Below are 25,513 nucleotides of genomic sequence, written 5' to 3' on the forward strand. Positions count from 1 at the left end.
ATTCTGACATTCAGTTTGGAGTTCAGGAGATGGTCTTGACCAGGACCACACCCCTAAATGCATTGAAGCAACTGCCAAGTGATTGGTTGATTAAATAATTGCATTAATTGAACAGGTGTTCTAAACAATCCTTTAGGTGAGTGTATGTCAGAACAAACAGTCTCTACAACAGTTCCAAGCAAGCTAGTCAGACTTTATAACTACATTAGAGTCAAGATTATGGCAGATTTTGGAAGGTCTGCAACGGCAGCCTCCACATTTCTCTCATGTATGACAGATGTAATAGTAAATGCTAATGGGTAGGAAATACATACAGATGAAATAATAAACTTCAAAAGATGCATAGCCATTCTCTCCTGTGAGTGTGAAATCTGGAGATCAGCAAATATTAGTTCTGCAGGAGACATTGGCGACACCCCTGTATGCAGTCACAGTCTACTTCCTAGCCTTTGCTGGAAATGCATTGACTGGAATAGGGCTGGTGGCAACAGAGGCATGTCTGGGTTATCACTATTCTTGTGATAGACTACATTCCTAACACCGCTCAGTGTAATGTCCCACTGCACTCCCCTCAGTTAGCACTGTCCCACGGCACTCCCCTCAGCCAACACTCTCCTCCCACTGCACTCCCCTCAACTGGTCTAGCACTGTCCTCCCACTGCACTCCCCTCTCAGCTGGCACTGTCCTCCCACTGCACACCCCTCAGCTAGCACTGCACTCCGCTCAGTAGCACTGTCCTCCCACTGCACTCCCCTCAGCTAGCACAGTACACCCACTGCATTTCCCTCAGCTGGCACTGTCCTCCCATTGCACTCCCCTCAGTTGACACTGTACTGCCACTGCACTCCCCTCAGCTAGCACTGTCCCATTGCACTCCCCTCAGCCAGCACTGTCTTCCTACTGCGCTACCTTCAGCAAGCTGGCACTGTAAAAACTGCACTCCCCTCAGCTGGCACTGTCCTCCCACTACACTCCCCTCAGCTAGCACTGTCCTCCCATTGCACTACCCTCAGCTAGCACTGGCCTCCCACTGCACTACCCTCAGCTAGCACTGGCCTCCCACTGCACTACCCTCAGCTAGCACTGGCCTCCCACTGCACTACCCTCAGCTAGCACTGGCCTCCCACTGCACTACCCTCAGCTAGCACTGGCCTCCCACTGCACTCCCGTCAGCAAGCACTGTCCCACTGCACTCTCCTCAGCTAGCACTGTCCTCCCACTGCACTTCCCTCAGCTAGCACTGTCCTCCTACTGCACTTCCCTCAGCTAGCACTGTCCTCCCACTGCACTTCCCTCAGCTAGCACTGTCCTCCCACTGCACTTCCCTCAGCTAGCACTGTCCTCCCACTGCACTTCCCTCAGCTAGCACTGTCCTCCCACTGCACTTCCCTCAGCTAGCACTGTCCTCCCACTTCACTCCCCTCAGCTAGCACTGTCCTCCCACTTCACTCCCCTCAGCTAGCACTGTCCTCCCACTTCACTCCCCTCAGCTAGCACTGTCCTCCCACTTCACTCCCCCCAGCTAGCACTGTCCTCCCATTGCACTCCCCTCAGCTAGCACTGTCCTCCCACTGCACTCCCGTCGGCTAGCACTGTTCCCCCACTGCACTCCCGTCAGCTAGCACTGTCCTCCCAATGCACTCCCCTCAGCAAGCACTGTCCCACTGCACTCCCCTCAGCTAGCACTGTCCTCCCACTTCACTCCCCTAAGCTAGCACTGCCCTCCCACTGCACTCCCCTCAGCTAGCACTGTCCTCCCACTGCACTCCCCTCAGCTAGCACGGTCCTCCCATTGTACTCCCCTCGGCTAGCACTGTCCTCCCATTGCACTCCCCTCCCACTGCACTCCCCTCAGCTAGCACTGTCCTCCCACTGCACTCCCCTCAGCTAGCACTGTCATCCCATTGTACTCCCCTCGGCTAGCACTGTCCTCCCACTGCACTCCCGTCGGCTAGCACTGTACTCCCATTGCACTCCCCTCCCACTGCACTCCCCTCAGCAAGCACTGTCCTCCCACTGCACTCCCCTCAGCAAGCACTGTCCTCCCACTGCACTACCCTCAGCTATCACACCCCCCCGCACTCACGTCAGCTAGCACTGTCCTGCCACTGCACACCCCTCAGCTAGCACGGTCATCCCAATGCATGCCCCTCAGCCTGCACTGTCCTCCTACTGCATTCCCCTCTGCTAGCACTGTCCTGCCACTGCACTCCCATCAGCTAGCACGGTCATCCCAATGCATTCCCCTCAGCTAGCACTGTCCTCCCATTGCATTCCCCTCAGCTAGCACTGTCCTCCCATTGCATTCCCCTCAGCCAGCACTGTCCTCCCTCGACTGCACTTCCCTCAGCTAGCACTGTCCTCCCTCCCCTGCACTTCCCTTAGCTAGCACGGTCCTCTCTCCCCTGCACTTCCCTCAGCTAGCACTGTCCTCCCTCCCCTGCACTTCCCTCAGCTAGCACTGTCCTCCCTCCCCTGCACTTCCCTCAGCTAGCACTGTCCTCCCTCCCCTGCACTTCCCTCAGCTAGCACTGTCCTCCCTCCCCTGCACTTCCCTCAGCTAGCACTGTCCTCCCTCCCCTGCACTTCCCTCAGCTAGCACTGTCCTCCCTCCCCTGCACTCCCCTCAGCTAACACTGTCTTGTACACTTTACAGGTGACAATCCAGCCTGACAGCAACCATCTGCTTTCCTTAGAATAACAAGGACAGAAAGCTACTTAGAACCATTCTAAGTTAAAATATCCTATTCAACGTTTGAGTGTGAAATTTGCTTCATGTAATATTTTTCATTCATCGTAAAAGACAAAGTAGAAAAATTCATTTGCCAAACAATTTTAAATTTACAGTTAATAAAATGGGTAAAACTTTAATCTGGCCTTTTAAATATTTGATGCAATAACAGTATGTACAGATGCCTTGGGCCATGCTGACAGAGGTTCAGTAAAAATGATGCTATATACATTTCTGTACACAAGATCCAGTGCGGCTTTTAGTCTCCCTCTTAGAGGAGCTGCCTGCTTAACACAGGATACCTGAGGATTCACAATATCTTCATCTGCCTTGTCACAGTGCTGCTTGTACAGATCTGTTAATATCTGCACTAGGACTACAAAACAAGAAAACCATTAAAAAAAACAAACAGAGCTTTCCAGAAGAAGTGTTTGGCCATCCATAGAGTCACCTATAATTAAAGCTATGTCCACTTCCTGTGACTCTCTGCATGAAGGGGCGGAGCCCTGATGGAGAGAAAGAAGGTAACGTCCGACTGTAGGGATTCAGACTTCAGTGTGGCGAGGAGTTTGCCCCATTGATGGAGTATCTGAAACCAGAACCAAACAATAGCCTGTCAGAGTGTCCTGTCACTCAATGACCATTTTGATTACTGACAAGATACATGATACATAAAACCAAATACATTCATACAGTGTTCAAGGCAAGAACATTTCATTACCTTCTGACTGGGATGTTTAGATTTCAATTTTGTCTCTGTATTTGAAGTTTAAAGCCTCTGCTCATTTTATTTATTTATTGAAGCAGAGGTCTTCCCCCACCCACTAGAGATGTATAAAACTCTGAAAATGGTTTTCAATATTTTTTTTATATCAAACATCTGTGGTCATGTGACTTGTGGTTTACATAGCTCTCCGAAAGCTGTAGAAAACACCCCTCCCCTCTACTGTTTAAGTGACACGTTGGCCATGCCCTCTACCCCATCCTGACTGAAAGGGCTAGTAGGCGGCAGCTTGGCCACACCTCTCTTAAAGAACGTAGTGTGGCTAAGAGGACTTTGGACCAACGTAGCTCAGAGACAGCCAACACCAAAACTTAAAGTCCAATTAGACCCAAAAATAAACTAGGCAAATTCTAATAGCTATTTGGTTGACAAGTGAATATCCAAAGTACATAGAAGCAAAGCGGTGGACAAAATATCTTTTTCATGAGTAATAATCTGCTTGGAGCTGCAATATGATTTTTTTTCTTTTTGTACATTCAGCTGGCAGGTGGCTCAATCAGGAATGATCATGTGACTGTTAAAGTAGGAAAAACAATAGATGCCAGACGACATTTCCCAGTGTCTCAGGAGAAAACACAAAGGTGGTGGAAAATGGCAGGGACTGAGGCAGAGACAAGGGTGGAGTACAGAAAGGAGTTGCACAGTTTTTTAGCTGCATAGCACAGTTCACTGCCAGTCTCATCCATATTCAGCTGTCTGCACAAGAGATGGGCAGAATCTTGTGTCACTCACAATGCTGACACAATCTACAGTACACTTGGGTTTACAGGAAGCATCATTTTAAGCCCCACTTTCTAAACTGAAAAGCAGTCTCAGTCAGTCTGTATCTGTATAGATAGTTCTACGGCTGCAGATAAATAAGACCAAGATCACATGGTTTTAGACAGTAAATTTGTCTTAAACAGAAGGACCTCTTCATCTACAGCAGCGATTCTCAACATCATTACAGCATTTTAAAGATGGTATTTTGTAGTGTAAACAACAATGAGAATAAGAAAACTTCAGATCTAATTGAGAACCTTTTTAGGTCTTTGAATGGGTTTTATTAAGTATTTTTACCTTTCAAATCGCGTGAGAAGCTGTACTACCATGTTGTCAGAGATGCCCGGACAGTCCTCTTCGGCTAAGTAAATCGCTTTACGCAGTTCTTCTATAGACCCTACATTGCCACCAGATGCTTGACTCCTCTCTTTTAACTGACATATGAAAATAGGATATCATTACAGTGTTTTAGCAGCAAGACTGCAAGGTATGTCAACACACATACAGGTACATCATCCAAACTGAGTACAGTAAAAACAGTAAAATATGACATTGGTTATTCAAAGTTTTACAAACATAGGTGCAGGCTTTAGATTCTCCTCAGATGAAACGTTCATTCCTGATTGCTTTATCTGAAGAAATGAAGTGTGTCTACTGTGACAGATCGCTCTTGCCCAAAACCTAACCAACGCCTAACCTACCCTTTCCCCTCCTTTAACCCTTTTCAGGTGTCCAAACCTAACCGCATATTTACCCTTTTCAGAATTCCTAAACTTCCTTTCATTATGGTATCGATGTACAAAATGGAGACGGCACACAAATGGCTTCAGTAGCAAAACTGTATTAAAGCATGTAGAGGCACACACGACATGTTTCAGGCGGAGCCCTTCCTCAGGTGTGCCACACCCAACACCTGTGACCCTTAAATACCCACCCACAAAAAGTCATGAGACCAACATAGTCATATGACCAATTGACATCACTAACAAACAATACAATTTCCATCTGGGGAACTACACTAACAGTGTCTACCCCAGTTAACTGAGGAAAAGATCACCCAGATACTGATATGGTATCCCCTTCCTGATGCCTATTACTAACCATCAACACCTCTCCTTACCCTTCCCTCAACACTAATCTTCCAAAACTGCTGATTAACCAATAATCCTAACACTGATATAATTAAACACCAGCACACAAATCAGCCTCCTCTTGGGTACAGGCACTGACCGTTAGGGCTTGTTCACACTACAAGAGCTTTTCTAAGCGCTTTGTGATTTTAAGAGCTCTTGCTAATGCTATCCTATGTGTGTGTTCACACTGGAGCGATAAGATTTTGTACAAATCCCCCACAGCATTGCATTAGCAAGAGCTTTTCAAATCTCTAGTGTTTAAAAACCTCTTGTAGTGTGAATCAGCTCTTACAGCCAAGAGAACAGCAAAACACACACTGCTTCACCTCGGCAGCCCCACAAATGAGTAACTTTTGCCACAGGCAAATATGTGCGATGTGGTCCTTGTAGTAAGCCTCACATGAATATAAAATAGGGTGCCAACATTTTCTGGCATTGAAGATGTGAACTGACAGCCTGAATTTTAACACCACTTTTTAAACAGGCCTGTCAGTATAGGGAAAACAGTTTTCTAAATACACTAATTGTGAAGCCATGTTATGAGACAGCAAAATGTGTGGGTGTTCCTGATCTGACAGAAGAGGAGGTAGAATTCTAGATCTGTAATTATCTGATTAATTAGAGTGTTCAGTCATGGTAAGCATTCACCTCTGTGGGTAAATATTAGGAATATGAATCATGAGAAGAAATGCAACATTGCATTCAACATACCTCAGCAAATAATGGGGACAGGATAGTAGACAAACACTGAGACGGGGGTCTCTTCTGAGATGGGGCTCTCTTTGGGACAACAATCACCTTGTATAGAATGAGAAGACACAATGAGAATCAGTAATATTAGTACATAGGAATCCAGTGAAGTACCACTTCTAACATTACCTATTTTGGTCTCTCTAGTAGTAATGCTAATGAAATGACAAAGTCTTCTCATCATGGTAACAGTTTGGATTACAGAGCAGACAGTGATGACTGATCTAATTCTATAGCAGCTGGTTATCCAACCAGTTCATATGGCATAAAGAAAACAATATGTCCAAAATGCTGGCAAAACTGCAAGCACTTTATCCAGGCAAGAGGGATGCATGGAGGAAATCACTGTGTTGTATATATAAAAGCACTTTGTGTGGAGCAAATGCTAATAGATATATGCTATGTCACCATGTTAGTGTCATGGCTCAGCCTGCCACCTTATCATGGAAAGCCAGAAACATTCCTCATCCTCTGACTTCTAATTACACAGAGGTTACCAATCCAGTTTGCAGATTGTAATAAGGAAGGGTAGGGAGCCTTCAGGGATTCCTGCCATTCCAATAATGATGTGTTCACATTGCATGTACATTACACAAACTCACTACAGGTTTATCCAGGTTTTCAGGTTCTACAGGCTCATTTTCAATTTTCTCCTGGTCCTCGTCAATAATTGGGAAAGTCCAGGGCTTGGGGCCCGGTGAAGGCTCCTCCACATCACTCCTTCAAACAAACAAAAATCTCAAGATGGCATAGTACACATAACAGAGCAAACAACAGCTGTTTTCTTTTAACCAGTTCACCCCCAAGGGTTTTTATCCTAACGGACCAGAGCAATTTTCAGTTGTCAGTGCTCCTCCCTTTTATTCCCTAATAACTTTATTACTACTTATCACAAGAAAATGATCTATACCTCATTTTTTTTGCCACCAATTAGGCTTTCTGTGGATAGTACATTTTGCTAAGAATTTTTTTTATTCTAAATGCATTTTAATGAGAAAAACTGAAAAAAATAAAAAAAATCATTATTTCTCAGTTTTCAGCCATTATATAGTTTTAAAATTAAACATTTTCCTGTGGATAAAACAAACACGTTTTATTTGCCCAGTGGTCCTAATTATTAAACCGTTTAAATTATGTCCCTATCACAATGTATGGCGACAGTATATTATTTTGAAATATAAGTGTTATTTTTCTGTGCTGTTTTTTTTTGTTCTGGCCATAATTACAAGCCCCTATGTAATAAATTAAAATTCATTTTCCCCCATAAAATATAGAATAAAAAAGCTGAGTCCCTAAGGCAACTATTTATTTTTTTAAGCTGATTTTTTTTTTTTTTTTTTACAAGTGATTTTTTTTGGGGGGGGGGGGGGGAGGGTTGGAAGTGTAATTTTATTAATGATGTGTATATACTTGAAAATGTATGTATTTTGTAGGTGTAATATACTTTTTGCCCACAAGATGGCGCTAGTGAACACTCGTTATAGGAAGTGTTCCCTTTTTTTTTTTTTTTTTTCTTTTTTTTTTTACACTTTGTTACATTTCCTGTTTTTACGAATGGACGTAGCCGCTGTTTGCGGTCACATCCATTCACTCCAGGCACTGCGATTGGGTAGAGGACCGTTCGGTCTTCTTCCCCAATCACCCAGCACGGGATCGCGACAGAAACAGCGGCGGTAGCGGCGCGCAAATGGCGGTAGCAGTGGCGGGAATGTGCGACGTATTAAAACGTCATGTTGCCGTTAATAGCGGTAAGCATGACGTTTTAATACGATAGGATGTCTGTAAATGGTTAAAGAGGAACTCCAGTGAAAATAATGTAATAAAAAAAAGTGCTTCATTTTTACAATAATTATGTATAAATGATTTAGTCAGTGTTTGCCCATTGTAAAATCTTTTAAATCCCTGATTTACATGGTGACATTTTTTACATGGTGACATTTTTACTGTTGGCAGGTGATGTAGCTGCTGCATGCTTTTTTGGCAGTTGGAAACAGCTGTAAACAGCTATTTCCCACAATGCAACAAGGTTCACAGACAGGAAACTGCCAGGAGTACTACGGTCCTCAGAGTTTGTTGTGGGAGGGGTTTCACCACAATATCAGTCATACAGTGCCCCCTGATGGTCTGTTTGTAAAAAAGGAATAGATCTGCGTGCCGCTGCTCTGGTCTAGACCAGACTAGCGGCAGTGGAGTGCTCCCTCTCGCGCCGGAACGAGGAAGAGGTAAATCCCGCCCGCTGCCAGCACATTTTAGTTCTGGAGGGGAGAGTGAGGAAGGGGGAGCACCAAGGTGAGGGAAGGGGGGGGGGAGAGACGTACCCCTTCCCCACCACTGTGCCAACAGCTCCCCTTTACTACGCTGCTCCCCTCCTGCTGGGGGGAGGGGGGGACACACCTGGCTACCTATTCTGAGGCCTTATACTCCTGACTACATATACTGGGGACTACTATACACCTGGCTACCTATTCTGGGGACATTATACACCTGGCTACCTATTCTGGGGACAACTATACTCATGGCTGGGGACACCTACAGACCTGGCTACCTATGCTGGGGGTACCTATTTTGGGGGAACAGCTGTCAGATTATCTGCATTTTTGTGGAACCGCTGTTAACAGATTAAGTGTACTTTGGGGAACTGCTGCCAGATTATGTGTATGTTAAGTGAATGACTGCTGCCAGATTACGTGTATTTTGGGGAACTGCTGCAAGATTGTGTATGTTTGGGGGACCACTGCTGCCAGATTACATGCGTTTTGAGTGTTACGTGTATTTTGGGTTGTCTGCTACCAGGTTTCGTGTATTTTGGGGAACTGCTTCCCTATTATGTGTATGTTGGGGAACTGCTACTGCCACATTGTCTATTTTGGGGGAACCACTGCCATATTATCTGTATTTTGGAGGAACTTCTACCAGATTACATGTCTTTTTGGTGAAATGCTGTCAGATTACATCTATTTTTGGGGATACACTACAGCAGAGCTCAAACTTCACCGGCAGACCTTTTACATCACTGCTAAGGTCATGTATATTTAGCCCCACCCATGACCACGCCCACATTATGCTTGACCATGATGCCCATTTTGGGGTGAGTCCACTCACCTCTTTTCCCACGACTAGACCCCTGACAGTAGCCTTTTAAATTTCAATAGGCTAGGTTTCCGAATCTGAGTTTAAACGAGGGGAAACATAGCAAATTGCCCCGAACAGAAGGAAGCCCTAAGCTTCTCAACTGTAAATAATACAATTTTCATGGATAGAAGTCAAGAATTTAGCAGCAGTTACTTTCCACCCTTAATGCAAAAATGGACATGAAATTTCACAAGCCTGTGCTATGAAAAAAAATAAAGCCACCCCAACTAGCCATTCATATAACTAAACAAAAGGAGTGAGTAAAGACAGCCATACACTGGTTGATTGCCACCAGATCAACTAACAGATAGATCCCTCTGTGATCTAATCTGATCACAGAGGGATCTTTTGACTGCCTACACTGCAAACAGATTTTGAATCGATTTCACTATGAAATTGATTCACAATCTGTGGAGCTGCCGCTGCCCCCAGCATGCGTTACCTGATCCGACCGGCTTGAGTCCCCTGGTCTCCGCTGTCTCTTCTCCACTCTGGGCTCCGGCTTCACTTTACTTCCTGTCGGGGGGAAGTTTAAACAGTAGAGGATGCTCTACTGTTTAAACTTCCCCCGACAGGAAGTGAAGCCAGCCGGAGCCCAGCACGGAAAAGAGACCGCAGGGACACGCGCCGGCAGAACAGGTAATGTATTGCCGCTAGCGTCGGTCGGACATTCGAACGTCGCCATCGACGCACTCCCGACCCGCCGGCGATCGAACAAAATTTTCTGCGCTGACATGACATATCGACGGGATCGATCGATTTCGGAAATCGGTCGATCGGTCAGCGTTTGCATATCGTTTTCACAGCAGATTCGATCATAGTGATTGAATCTGCTGTCTATAGGTGGAAAATCGAGTAAGTGTATGGGCACCTTACACTTAAACACAAAATATTCAGCAAGGCACTTCATAAATGAATGAGCACATACAAAGTGCAGTAATACATGGTAACCAACAGCTCTTCACTAGACTTTTACTGGCCTCTGAGGTACACTTGGCAACCCATCATTCTGCATTTACTTCCTTCCTGGTGAAGCATATCAGGGTACATGTACTTTAATCCTGATTTCAGTCTAATCATTAGAATAAAAGTCAAGTTTGGTTTAGCAGAGTTGTCCTCTGGGCTAAAATCTTACCCATCAGAATCAGAACTGGAGCTATCCTGACCTTGCTCCATCTTCCATCGCTTATACCGGTCTATCAGATCTGTTAGATATGACGTCTTCTTGGCATTTCGCACAATATATTTGTGTCTCAGAAGGTCTTTTGCTGTCGGTCTCTGCATAAGAAAATGTCAGATTGAAGTTTGCCAGGCAATAGCAATGGTGTGAACTGTTATAATCCCTGACTAAACTTCCACAGGTGGAGATGCACTTGCTTTTACCATTTTACAAAGCTTCTCTCGGGCCCAAGTTGCATGTAAAAAAAGAGGATGAAGATGTAAGTCACACAGACCCAAAGCCTCCTCCTTCTCTCTGTGTCCTATTAGTTGCTGGCACAAAATCAAGACTGCCAGAATGGAGGCCACGTTTCCGTTACCTCAGCATGTTCAGCAACAAATCTAAATAGTATGGTAAGGAGATTCATTTGTGTAGTTAAATAAATCCTCAAATATTAGAAATACAAAAGAAACACTTTCTTTTAACTACAGATTTTAACTGAGCGGTAGTGCCACTTCTGCTCTAGTGTTCTGTGCACTAATGTTGATAAATGGAAAGCGGTATGCATATCAGGTGTCCTGTCTCCACTGGCTGCAGGCCTGCTACAGGTGCAGGAGACCCAAGCCAACTTCCACATACCGCTTACATTATCTTTCCTAATGGGTCTCTTCGCAAGTCAGGAAATCCTTCTCCAGTTCAATTAATATTTACAATAAGTTATCACCAGCCAAAGGTATAAACCAAACTTGCAGTGGGAGTGTCTTCTCTATAAGTAAATGGCCAGGGGTGCTGATAGAAGCAGGCTAATAGTTTTTACTGTTCCTTGTGCAATAGATTTTAATTTTATATACTGACAAGTCCTTTTGTTTTGTGTTTTCTGAGAATATTCAAGAAGTGCAAAAACATTTTTCTAAGCATTACCCCTCTCATATGTGAAAATGCACTTGCTGAATAGTTCACCTTACTGTGTATGCAGAAGGAGACGGTGCTCCAGCACTATTCTGAGACATGGCTGGGATGTGCGATCTTAACAGTGTATCAGCCCCTGCTCATCTTTCTTGGACTAAAGCCTGGTACACACTTTCAATTTTGATTGTCCAATCACTGACCAATTTTACTACCTTCATGTAGCAAGAGGGCCAACAGATATTGAATACTATATGAACAGATTGTTTAGGCAAGCTCTTACACTAAATGGAGGTGATAACATTGGTTAGTGAGTGGCCAAAGTTAACCACTTGAGGACTGCATGGCTAAACCCCCCTAGTGACCAGGCCATTTTTAGTAAAATTGGCCACTGCAGCTTTAAGGCTAAGCTGCAGGGCCGCACAACACAGCACACAAGTGATCCCCTCCCCTCCACCCACTTTTCTCCCCACCAACAGAGCTCTCTGTTGGTGGGGACTGATCGCTCCCCCCATGTTTATTTTTTTAAATAAATATTAGTGTTTGTTGTTAAAAAAAAAACCCTGTCTCTTTAAATACCCTCCTTCCCCACAGCCAGCCAATTATGGCGATCGGCTGTCATAGGCTTCTGCCTATGAGTGCTGATCGCTCTCTCTTGTCCCCCAGGGGGACAGCCGTGTCACACGGCTGTCCCCAGTGCAGCGCTGCTGCTGATCGCAGCACTGCACCATGTAAATAGACAGCGATCACGCCTTCTAACAGTCTCCCGAGAGACTGAAGGTGGGGCGGAGCCCCAGAACTTTACGCCAATCGGCGTTGGGCGGTCCTGGGGCTGCCGCCGCGGCCACGCCCATTGGATGTGCAATAATAACAAAAAAATCAGGGGAAGTAAATACTTATAAATAGATTTCCCACCAGCATAGAGGAAAAACAACGGGCACTGTGTGCATTCTGGATTTATTGATCACTACTAATGTGAGAGCATTCAAATATACTCAGCTGTGTCGGAATATGGATATAATAGTCAGTTCACCCAACATGTATAAGATATGTATCAAATAGAACTTACAAAGCTAGGCTCCTTGTTCAGACAGGCTTCCACAAATTCCTTCAGGAGTTTACTATAGTTTCCCTCTAATGTAGGGGGGTTGTTCTTGGGAATATGGAACAAGACTTTCATAGGATGCATTTCTGACAGAGGCGGTTCTCCTTTAGCCAGTTCAATAGCAGTTATACCCAATGACCATATATCAGCCTGTAGGCAAAACACAGCATAAATGAATAAGCACCCCAGAAGTAGTACTTAAGGTGCCCATTAACGGTACAATTTGTTCACCAAATGTGATCTTTTGATGCAATTTCTACGAATTGTATAGAAAATGTGCTGTTTAAGAAGGCAATCGATAGTGAACGATTCTTTGGTCGATTGCTTTATAGGATAAAATCGATCAATCGAATAGTTGGAAAATATGATCACATTTACTGAACGATTCTTTCTTCAAATGTGAAGATTTGATAAGTGCCTTCAGATTACTTACGATCATTCAAATCGCATCGAAAGATCGCATTTAGTGAAAAATTGTACCATTAATGGGCACCATGTTTATTGGTAAACATGGTACAGACATACAGTACAAACATTCTGCTTTGCTAATTGAGGCAAACTTACCATCATATGTATTCAGAAAAATGGAAGGCTGGACTAAGGCTTTTAAAGAGGAATGGTTGCGAAAGTCTCAAAATGTAAAACGCATACAAATAAGAAGTACATTTCTCCTATAGTAAAATGAGCCATAAATTACTTTTCTCCTATGTTGCTGTCACTTACAGTAAGTAGTAGAAATCTGACATTACCGACAGATTTTGAACTAGCCCATCTTCTCATTAGTGAATGGCAGTTGCTCTGTCCAACTGCCAAAATAGTCTGCAGTGAGCAGGGAAGCTGACCAGCATTATTGTATTAATCATTTTCAGAGAATGTCTTTATAAAGAATAAAGGCCATGCTGAGAATCCCCTATGGAGAGATGGACTAGCCCAAAATCTGTCGGTAAGTTCAGATTTCAACTGCCTACTGTAAGTGACAGCAACATAGGAGAAAAGTAATTTATGGCTCATTTTACTCTGGAAGAAATATACTTCTTATTTGTAGGCGTTTTAAATGTTAATATTTTCGCAATGGTTCTTCTTTAACCACTTAAGGACCGGGCTTGTTTTCTTAGATCTGTGCTGCATGGGCTCTCCAGCCCGCACCACAGATAGTGTGGCAGCCAGGGCAACCAGACTTCCCCCCTTTTTTCCCCACTATGTGTGACAAGCGGGGGGGGGGGGGTGCTCCGCAGCGATTTCCGCCGCATGATTTCCTCCGCAGCAGCGCCGTATGATGTAAACAGCAGAGATTTCTTCCCCACGTGTTTACATTTTTTACATTTAGCCTGCAAGCTGCGATCAGAGGCTTGCAGGCTGTTCACGGAGACACCCTCCGTGAACTGACATGGAACGGCCGCTCGTTCATGTAAAACCACTAACGACCTACCGCCGCCTATCGGCGTTAGGCAATCGTTAAGTGGTTAAAGGGAAAGTAGAGTGTCTTTAGTGCACTTCTTTAAAATATTTATTGCTACTAGCACTAAAAAAAAGAAAAGCATTTTTATTAAAAAAAAAATATAAAAGAATGTCTCAAGATGCCTATACACCAATCTATATTCCCAAACAGATTTGATCACTGTGATTGAATTTGCCAGAGACTGACGTCCCAACATTGCCGCCTGATCGTAATTGAATGATTTCTGGCCAAAATCAATGGAAATTATAGATAGGTGCAGATGGCAAATACTGCTTGAAAAGGGGCAGCACAGGGGCACAGCGGTATGTAATTGCCTGAAGGGTGCCAGAGCCTGTAATGGGTCTCCCCCAAGCTGCAGTGCTCCCCCCCCCCCCCGTGCCAATGCAGAGCACTTGCAGCAGAGCACACTCACCTCTAGTACAGAACGTACATGCTGCTGGGTCATCAGGGACAGGGACGGATCAAGACCAAGTTGTGCCTGGGGCAAGATCAGGTTTTGACGCCTAAAGATCAGGTTTTGGCGCCTAAACTGCCATTCATTTTGCCGCCTTTTTAAGAATTCAACAAACTGCGCCTGGGGCAAGATACCCGCTTGCCCCCCCCTAGATCCGTCCCTGATCAGGGAGATGAAGAGGGAAGGGAGCAGGAGAGTGCACTCTGCTGGGAGTACTCTGCAGGGGCCCAGGGGAGCACTATAGCATGAGGGAGACCTGCCCCCCCTCCCCCATTAACTGTTCTAGGGCACCAGGGATAACAAAGTTGGTGCAGCGATCCGGTAGATTTTTAAAAAAATTAATGCTGAAATCTATTACAAATCTATTTTCTGTGTGTGGCAGTAATCAATCCTCTTACATCAGGTTTTGATCCAAGCAGGATCTATCTTTTGGGCATGTCGGCTGGCCATCAGCTTGCGAGTGGCCACCTAATCTAATTAAACACAAAATGTCTGCATGACCACTTTAAACAAGATCATACTGGTTTGAAAGGAGTGAATTTTTCTATGGCTGTTTTAAAGACACAATATAATGGCAGATGGCCACTCGACGTGCCCAAAAGATAGATATGTCTGATTAAAATTCCATCAGAGAGAGATCTATTCCTGCCACACATCGCAAATATTTTTGAAAAGAGATCAGCTTGAAATCTATTATAAATCTGTGGAACGGCCACCGAAAAAGACCAGCTGGCAGGCCCTACTTCTCCCCCCCCCCCCCCCCCCGATTAATAGTGCTCCTCTGTTTCAATGCAGAATACTTGCAGCAGAGCGCACTCACCTGTCTGGCCGACGCACTCCCTACTGTATCCTTCTGTCTCCATCCCCACCGGAGCCAGTTCCCCGACTTTCAGCGGCATGTACATGTACTCAGGCCAGACAGGTGAGGGTGCTCTGTTGCAAGTACTTTGCCCTTAAACAGAAAACTTAAACTGGGGGGGGGGGGGGGGGGGGAAGGGGGGAGGGAGTGGGATCACCTGGTGGCCCTATAACCAGCCAATGATCTACCATTTGTGCCCGCTTTCCAGCAAGATCTTCTGTTCACTCCAGAGTAATAATTCCCATCAATTTCAGCAGGAATTCAAAATTACACTTGGGTGGCCATATTGGGGCATCAATCTCAGTCATTTGATCACAGTGATCAAATTTGCTGGGGAAAAGCAATACATTGTATGGGCACCAGATCAGTAGATACATAAGCACACACAAATAAAAAAAGTAAGCTATAGTACTAACCCTAATAAATAAAATACATCACCCTTAAATGTATAACTGTAGATCTTTGCAGGTGAACTTACAGAAAACAGTAAAAACCAAACTGGATTAAACTTTGTTTCCATTACAGGCTAGCGTTTTAAATGTGGGAATTTGTATGTGCGAAAAAAAGCAAACGGAAAATGCAGCGGACATATAGGACAACTTCCCTTAGCTCCCTTGGTAAAAACATATGGGAATTTTCGCATCACACATTCAGAGCCATTTAGAGTCAACTAGTGTGGCATGAGAAAGAAAACAAGCCCATAGACTTTCATTAAGATGCTTTTTTTTGCACATTAGAATGCAAAAAATAATGCATGTAGTAGAAGTGAGAGGAATGCGGAGGCTGCCATCTTCATTCAATTATAAACCATGCCAGTTGCCTGGCCGTCATGCTGAGCTTTTGGCTTTAGTGGTTTTTGAGTCACACCTGCAGCAAACATGCAGCCAAAGCATCTGATCTGCATGCTCATTCTGGGACAGTGACTTAAAGCGGACCCAAACCAAACATTTTTTTAATTAAAAATATTTAGTTGCACCACTCTGACACATACAAAGATAAATAAACACTCCTTCAAACCTATGAGCATTTCAGTGCATGCTTTTCACAGCTAGGGTTATACTGGGGGCAGCCATTAGCAATTCCTCCATTGCCACAATCTACTCCACCAGTTTGCCGGAAAAATCCCAGCAATTTGAAAGGAAGGGAGGGGTTTCTCCAATAAATGTAAAATATTTTATATGTGTCATCATCCAGCTGAAAAAAGGCTGCCATTTATTATTATAAATTAGAAAATAGATTTTATTTCTGAAATCTTGTATTTTTAATTTGGGTCCACTTTAAAGCATTAGAGGCAGTGCATCGGCACAGACATCAAGCAACTGGCATTGTTTATCAGAGAATGAAGATGGCAGCCTCCATATTCCTCTCACTTCAGGTTCCCTTTAACAAACTAATTGCAGAAGAAAAAATATATTATTCCCAACATACACATTATTTTATGCATTTAGCAATGCACATGGCCCATATGCAATTACCTTAGTTTTCCTGAGTTTTGTCCTAGTTATTTTCACAGAGTGACAACAAAATGCATTTAACCACTTGCCGACCGCACACTCATACCATGCGGCGGCAAAGTGGTAGCTGGAGGACCAGCGACGCAACTGTGCGTCGCCAGGTGCCTCCCTAATTAATCAGGAAAGGCCGCTCGCGCGAGCGGCCGTTTCCATTTAGATCACGGAGCGGGTCTCCGTGAATAGCCTGTGAGCCGCTGATTGCGGCTCGCAGACTAAATGTAAACGTAGGAGACATTTTTCTCCTTTGTTTACATTGTACGGCGCTGCTGCGCAGCAGCGCCGTAAGGCAGATCGGCGATCCCCGGCCAATCAGCGGCCGGGGATCGCCGCCATGTGACAGGGGACAGCCTGTCACTGGCTGCACAGGACGGATAGCGTCCTGTGCAGCCCCCATCACCGGGGATGAGCAGGTAGGAGAGGGAGGGGAGAATTTCGCCGCGGAGGGGGGCTTTGAGGTGCCCCCCCGTCCCCCCGCAACATGCCGGCCCACCGGAGCGATCAGACCCCCCCTGCACATCATCCCCATAGGGGGGGAAAAAGGGGGGCGATCTGATCGCTCTGCATGAAACATGATCTGTGCTGGGGGCTGCAGAGCCCACCCAGCACAGATCACAAAAAATAACGCTGGTCCTTAAGGGGTAGTAAAGGGTGGGTCCTCAAGTGGTTAAAGCCTCTGTCGCGAAATCTTAAAAGTTAAAATACATGTTAACATTAACAAATAAGAAGTACGTTTCTTCCGGAGTTACATGAGCCATAAATTACTTTTCTCCTATGTTGCTGTCACTTACAGTAAGTTGTAGAAATCTGACATTACCGACAGGTTTTGGACTAGCTCATCTTCTCATAGGGGGTTCTTAGGGTTTTCTTTAGTTTTAAAAGCTCTTAGTGAATGTCAGTTGCTCCGTCAAACTGCCAAAAAAGTGTATGGTGAACAGGGAAGCTGGCCAGCATCTTTGTATAAATCTTTTTCAGGAATGTCTTTATAAAGAATACAGACCATGCTGAGAATCCCCCATGAAGAGATTAACCCAAAACCTCTCGGTAATGTCTGATTTATACTACCTACTGTAAGTGACAGCAACATAGGAGAAAAGTCACTTATGGCTCATTTTACTCTGGAAGAAATGTACTTTTATTTATATGCGTTTTAAATTTTACGATGTTTGCATCAGCTCCTCTTTAAGCCTCCAGCAAGCAAGAAAATACCTCAAATATATTTTTTTCACCTACTTTTTGGTGCTTTTCTGGACCAGCACCCTCTGCCCCCTTAAGGACCAGAGGGTGCTGGTCCAGCAAACCGCCGCTTCCCGACGAACCGCCGCAAGTTACCGTCGCTCCCGCCGGGCACGTCACTCTGTCCCCGCCGCAGGCGTCATAGTGACGGCAGAGCGCTGTGCGCCGGTCAGGAGCCGCTTTCATTGGCTCCTGACCCTGTCATTCCATGTAAGCCAATGGGAACGGCTTACATGAATGACAGGGCCAGGAGCCAATGAAAACGGCTCCTGCCCGGCTCACAGTGCTCTGCCGTCATAGAGGCGGCAGGGCATCACATTGCGGCGGAGGCAGAGGGACCGAGCGACGGGGACGGGCGGGGGTGCGCGGTCAATGGGACATAGAGTTTACGTCCAGTCAGGACCGCAGCGCCCCCTGCCCGCCGTAGATTCGCACTCGCTCGGTCCGCAGGTAGTTAAGCAGAAGAAAAATGATTTCCTAGGAGAAAACTTAGGAGAAAAAGTGAATTGAATAAGGGATGAAAGTATGATACACAGGGACAACAGAAAGTGCATGCACGGTTTGATGTTCCCACTTACGGTATGTGCTGCTCAGCAAGGTTTTTTTGTAATGGACTCCTGCATGCATTTTTGTACACAACACACCACTGTTGTACTTCGTGTCACTGAATGGGATCCGCACTGCAACAGACACTGATGGCTTTTATTTACTTCTGACTACGTTATCTAAAAATAAGGCCCAACTCACACAAGTGACTAAGCATTAGTTACACGCACAATTACGTTTTCAACTAAATGTGTGCCATTATTTTTTTGAAACCTGAAAGTAATAGCTGGCATCCTTTTCAGTAGAAAATCCAGGCTGGTTAGGCCTCAGCGTGAGACCTTAAACAGTGGTGTACACATTACAAATGCTGTTCTACAGGTTTCCCCATGCTAAGTATTCATGAAGCCTTCAGTAGAGAGCACATGCAGGTCAGCCCTTAAATGGAACACAAGTAGACTGTGTATACACAGTGATTCATTATTCATGGCATGACTTGTGATCTTTAATTAAAGTCAGGCACAAGAAAGGCAAGAGCCGCCTTGATTCCTTACCTTGGAGTCGTACGCAGATTGCTTAATGACCTCTGGTGCCATCCAGAAAGGGGTGCCCACAAATGTATTTCTCTTTATCTGTGTGTCTGTAAGCTGCCCGGCTACACCAAAATCAGCCAGTTTAACATCCCCATTTTCAGACAATAACACATTGGCAGCTAGCAGAAGAAAAGGCCACAATTAGAATTCAGTTACTTATTTACAAGCTATGTATACAGTGCATTCTAACAGTTATGCCCTTTACCTTTGATGTCCCTGTGGATTTTCTTTTCTGAATGTAAATAATCTAATCCTTTAAGTATTTCCCTTAATATTGTGGCAATCTGAGTCTCATCTAGATGTCCGGGCTCCAGCTAACGCAACAAAAGAGACAACGGTCCATTAAAAAGTTAAAAACCCATGTATAATTATCATAAAGACAATATGCAGTACGGTCTCTGTGTTACTACATGGATATACAGTATACCTTTAATGCCTGGTACACGCCGTGCAATTTTCCATCAGATCGACGGGTTTAAATTGATAATTTCCAACAGGTCCAATCAGATTTCCGATCGTTTGTCCGATTGATTTTCCAATCACTTCTGTACAAAACAGTTCAGTAGCCTGATCGGACCTGTCGGAAAATATCAATGCGATCCGTGGATCTGACAGGAAATTGCATGGTGTGTACCAGGCATAATACTGTACATATAATATACATATAATACATTCAGAACTATCTGTCACACGTAAACATAGCTGTATGTCTGTAGATTTAACTTTTATGGCTTTTATTTATTTCTGACTACTCTACCTAAAAATAAGGCCCAACTCACACAAGTGACTAAACATTAGTTATACGCAAATTAAGTTTTCAAATAAATGTGTGTCATCATTTTTTTGAAACCTAATAGCATCCTTTTCCGTAGAAAATCCAGACTTGTTAGGCCCCTGCGATTATTACAGCAGATTATTAACCGAATGAGAGTCCTGAGACTACCGCTAATGAATCTGTAACACTGTAACACAGAGCAATAAATGAGTCATAGATATACGGTAAAACAGCTTGATATACAGTATTACAAACAATGGCTTTCTTTAGTTCTAGTTCTACATGTGAGGTACCAACAATCATTCCTACTCAACCAACTAAAAGGTTGGAAACTCAATAATATAAGTAGATTTAAAAAGGCTAGTATTGCCCAAAGGGAACCAGCACCTTTGCCTTCTGCCTACAACTCCTCCCCAAATAGGCATAAGCAGAAATGTTTAGCCAATCAAAAGTTACAAGCACAGTGGATTTTAATTCCTTGAAAATACAGTAGTTTGTGATTACTTCGGATGACAGTATTCCGTCAGCCTCTTAAGGTAGCCTTACATCGAGCGAGTTTGCCTGCCGATCGGCCAAGAGACACATCTCTCTCTGATCAAATCTGATTGGAGAGAGATCTGTTTGCCGCCATGAACCACAAGCCGATTCCCAGTCAGTTTCGGCATGAAATCTTTTGGGAATCGGCCTTGAGACACCAACACGCCACCCTTGCCACTGTCCCCCGAATGTATTATGCCTAATGACTGAAATTAGTCAAATTGTCAATCAGGCATGCACTTGGCAGCAGCGCTTTTCATTAGGTTCGATAATTATTGATCTGATGGTTGATCCATCCGCCAAGTCTATAGATGTATGGCCATCTTTATACTCTTGCAAGTATGTGTTCTGTACAATCTAAACATCATGAAGGAGTCCGCACACAGACTAATCGGAGCAATCACCATAAATTTATTGTCCCATCACATGTATAGATACATATATATATGTCTTTTCTGCTACCCGCCTTGATAAAGGGGACCCTGAGTGGCCCCGAAACGATTGTCGGCCTATGCAGGTCAGACTCTTGTATCTATACATGTGATGGGACAATAAATTTATGGTGATTGCTCCGATTAGTCTGTGTGCGGACTCCATGATGATTGGATGTGATGGCCTGGGAGCCCGGCACCAGCTTACCCACTGACGTGAGTGCGGTCTTTTTGATTTGTCTGTACAATCTGAAGGCGTGTAAGAACACAGACACAATAATAAACTGGACTGAGTAGCATTCAATTCTGCTTCAGCTGAGAATTGAGTGCATGCACAGATGTCCCTGCACTGCCTACAGTTACCACAAAAAGCTGCTGCCAGGCCACACACAATTCTGTCATATAACACAGATTCTCTGCCACGTCTGTTGCCTGCACTATCTACCTCTGACCTGGGCTAAGTATCAAATTTACTATGCACTTTCTTATATGGGCTGCTTCAGTTATCTAGCACTACAGTGGGATGCGAAAGTTTGGGCAACCTTGTTGAATCGTCATCATTTTCCTGTATAAATCGTTGGTTGTTATGATAAAAAATGTCAGTTAAATATATCATATAGGAGAGACACACAGTGATATATGAGAAGTGAAATTAAGTTTATTGGATTTACAGAAAGTGTGCAATAATTGTTTAAACAAAATTAGGCAGGTGCATAAAAAATAAATGAAATCAATATTTAGTAGATCCTCCATTTACAGAAATTACAGTCTCTAAATGCTTCCTGTAGGTTCCAATGAGTCTGGATTCTGGTTGAAGGTATTTTGGACCATTCCTCTTTACAAAACATCTCTAGTTCATTCAGGTTTTATGGCTTCCGAGCATGGACAGCTCTCTTTAAAGGAGAACTGTAGAGAGAGTTATATGGAGGCTGCCATATTGATTTCCTTTTAAACAATACCAATTGCCTGGCTATTCTGCTGAGCTATTTGCCTGCAGTAGTGTGAATCACACCAGAAACAAGCATGCAGCTAATCTTGTCTGATCTGACAAAAATGTCAGAAACACCTGATCTGCTGCATGCTTATTCAGGGTCTAGGACTGAGGGCTCGTTTCCACTATCGCGAATCTGCATGCGTCCAACGCATGCAGATCCGCACATGTAATACAAGTGGATGGGCCTGTTTCCACTGTAGCGTTGTTGAGGTGCGTTTTTTTCAGCGTGAAAAAAACGCACAAAAGAGCCAACGATTTCGCCTGCGTCGGGAATCCGTGCGAATCGCCGCTAATGTATTTAATAGTAAAAACGCATGAGTTTGTTACATGCGTTTTTACCCGCGATTTCGCACCTTTTTCAATTTTATTTAGCCCTGGCAGTGTCATGGTTAATTTCGCATGGCACCCTGCCATGCGAAATCGCAGGCGAAATCGCGGGTAAAAACGCATGTGGAAACGCATCCGCATGCGTTTTTACAAGCGTCGGAATGCGGCCGAAATCGCGTCGCAACAGTGGAAACAAGCCCTAAAAGTATTAGAGGTAGAGGGATCTGCAGGTTAGCCAAGCAACTGGTATTGCTTAAAAGGGAAATAAATATGGCAGCCTCCATATACCTCTCACTACAGTTCTCCTTTAACTCACACTACAGATTTTCAATTATATTCAGGTCTGGGGACTGAGATGGCAATTCCAGCACGTTGTGCTTGTTCTTCTGCATGAATGCCTTAGTGGATTTTCAACAGTGTTTAGGGTCGTCTTGTTGAAAGATTTAGCCCCGGCGCAGCTTCAGCTCTGTCACTGATTCCTGGACATTGGTATCCAGAATCTGCTGATACTGAGTGGAATCCATACGTCCCTCAACTTTGACAAGATTCCCAATCCCTGCACTGGCCACACAGCCCCACAGCATGATGGAATCACCACCATATTCAACTGTAGGTAGCAGGTGTTTTTTTTGGAATGCTGTGTTTTTCCTCCATGCATAACGCCCCTTGTTATGCCCATATAACAACTTTAGTTTCATCAGTCCACAGCACCTTATTCCAAAATGAAGCTGGCTTGTCCAAATGTACTTTAGCATACCTCAAGCGGCTCGGTTTGTGCTGTGGACAGAGAAAAGGCTTCCTCTGCATCACTCTTGCATACAGCATTTCCTTGTGTATAGTGCTCGAAATGGTTGAACAATGCACAGTGACTCCATCTGCAGCAAGATGATGTTGTAGGTCTTTGGTGCTGGTGTGTGGGTTGACTGACTGTTCTCACCATTCATCATATCTGTTTATTCAAGATTTTTCTTGGTCTGTCACTTCGAGCCTTAACTTGAACTGAGCCTGTGGTCTTCCATTTCCTCAATATGTTCCTAATGTGGAAACAGACAGCTGAAATCTCTGAGAGAGCTTTCTGTATCCTTCCCCAAACCATGATGGTGAACAATCCTTGTCTTCAGGTCATTTGAGAGTTGTTTTGAGGCCCCCATGTTGCTACTCTTCAGAGAAAATTAAGAGGAGGGAAACTTGCAATTAACCCCCTTAACCACTTGCCGACCAGGGGATTTTTCACTGATCGGTGCTGCGTGGGCTCTACAGCCCGCAGCACCGATCAGCAGTGCAGCAGGGCGATCAGACTACCCCCCTTTTTTCCCCACTAGGGGAATGTCCTGCTGGGGGGGTCTGATCGCCGCCGGCCATTAGTGGGTAGCGGGGGGGGGGCTCCTCAAAGCCCCCCTCCGCAGCGTTTTGTGCGCTCCCTCCCTCCCCTTACCTCTCTCTCCCTTGCTGGGCTGCGCAGGACGGATAACCGTCCTGCGCATTGTGGGATAGGCTTCAGCCTATCATATGGCGGCGATCCCCGGCCAATCAGAGGCCGGGGATCGCCGATCTGACTTACGGCGCTGCTGCGCAGCAGCGCCGTATGATGTAAACAGCGGGGATTTCTTCCCTGCCTGTTTACATTTTGCCGGCGAGCCGCTATCGGCGGCTCTCCGGCTGTTCACGGAGACACCCTCCGTGAACTGACATGGAAAGGCCGCTCGATCGAGCGGCCGTTTCCATGGTAACTCGCAGACGACCAGTTTACGCCAATCGGCGTTAGCTGGTCGTCAAGAGGTTAAATACACTTACAGGGCTCACTAAGCATACCAAGCCAACTTGAGTTCGAATAATTAGTTTAAAGGTTTTGGAATCAATAAAATGACAACAGTACCCAAATGTATGCACCTGCCTAATTTTATTTAAACAATTATTGCACACTTTCTGTGAATCCAATAAACTTAATTTCTCAAATATCACTGTGTGTGTCTCCTATATGATATATTTAACTGACATTTTTTATTGTAACAAACAACAATTTATGCAGGAAAATCATGCCGATTAACAAATTTTTCCCAAACTTTCGCATCCCACTGTATATCAGGTTGACATGCTATATAGTAGTCTGTAGGTTTGTATCTGCACAATAGTCAGCACTTAAAATTTATATTGATTGATGTGTTATCTATATTTTCCTCGTCACTCAATTGCTGTAAAAAGGTGCTACAGAACAATAACACTTTATTCAACCTATTTGCACTGATCTTTATCGCTGAACGTGGGTTCTACAACCTGGGGACACTTTTTTGAGCCCCCAGTGTTGATCATAGCATAAATAATGTGTGTTAGATCATTTACTTGCAACAGTTGATAATTGGCATCGAGTTTAATGGGTCTGTTTTATGTGAGTTACATTTTTGGGATTATCATTAAGTGCATAATTATTTGATTGATCATGAAATGATAAAGATCATTGTACATTTTTGGCACGTCTATATATTTTTCGAGTGGTGCTTGTTACTGGGGTTCTGTTCTCTTTGCTTGGTTTGTTATTGATTTGATAGCACACTGAATTTTGCAGGTGGTGCGGACATTTTTTGCTAATAACACAGATTCTTGCTCAAGCCACTGGTTGCTTATAACATGAAAAATTACTTTCAAAATTGGCCTTCAGGTCCTTGTACAGGTGACCCCCTAATTACAAACAGGTTCAGTGTTTGTAAGTTGAAATAATTTGTAAGTCGAGTCAAGAGTTATACACAGTGAAATGTGGATAAATGTATATGGAATAAAAACTTTTTTTTTGGGGGGGGGGGGGGGGGTTCCAATAGTGATGGCACGAACAGTTCAACCGGCCCTGTGACGAACTGTTGGCCAACAGAGCGCTCCTGGCCAGGGGCGGGTGATCAAAGACACGCACCGATGGCAAGCTCCTGCACATTACTTAAAGACCTCGCAGACCTTAAAATAGCTGCAAGTACTATTCGTTGGAGATCAATTAATCACAGGGCCAGGCGGACTGTTCGTCCCATCGGTATTTTTCAACAGTTTATACAATACTGTAACATGTAACAACAAAAATATGTAATAACAAAAACAGTACATTTTGTACATGAAACAACTCTGTATGTATGAAACGTTGTGACCCGTAGGTAAGTAGGAGACTATCTGTATCAGTACAGGGTGCAGAATAGTGCATTTTTAGACTCTAAAAAATAAGGGAGGTACGCATTATGGTGGGACAGGTGTCAGGGGGAGAGCCAATACTTACCTGGGGAGTGCTGATGCTCTGGTCCTCCCATCTTCTCCCGTCCGCAGCTTGTATGGGAATTTGTACTTCCTGGTGGGG

The 25,513-nt window shown here is 44.4% G+C and overlaps 1 protein-coding gene across 1 annotated transcript in view; it reads right to left on the reverse strand.

Moving 5' to 3' along the window:
• Window positions 1-2,841: 2,841 nt before the first annotated feature.
• STK24 (serine/threonine kinase 24) overlaps window positions 2,842-25,513 on the reverse strand; it is a 103,266-nt gene continuing 80,594 nt past the window's right edge. Inside the window, exons 4-11 of the mRNA XM_068267957.1 lie at window positions 19,324-19,432; window positions 19,080-19,237; window positions 12,428-12,613; window positions 10,429-10,571; window positions 6,764-6,881; window positions 6,123-6,209; window positions 4,576-4,712; window positions 2,842-3,321 (exon numbers count right to left, since the gene is read on the reverse strand). Of these exons, the coding sequence (XP_068124058.1) occupies window positions 3,285-3,321; window positions 4,576-4,712; window positions 6,123-6,209; window positions 6,764-6,881; window positions 10,429-10,571; window positions 12,428-12,613; window positions 19,080-19,237; window positions 19,324-19,432 (975 nt within the window). The 3' untranslated portion in view covers window positions 2,842-3,284. The remainder of the gene's footprint in view (window positions 3,322-4,575; window positions 4,713-6,122; window positions 6,210-6,763; window positions 6,882-10,428; window positions 10,572-12,427; window positions 12,614-19,079; window positions 19,238-19,323; window positions 19,433-25,513) is intronic.

The sequence above is a fragment of the Hyperolius riggenbachi genome, chromosome 2, assembly GCF_040937935.1.
Source record: "Hyperolius riggenbachi isolate aHypRig1 chromosome 2, aHypRig1.pri, whole genome shotgun sequence".
In the NCBI taxonomy this organism is placed as follows: Eukaryota; Metazoa; Chordata; class Amphibia; order Anura; family Hyperoliidae; genus Hyperolius; species Hyperolius riggenbachi.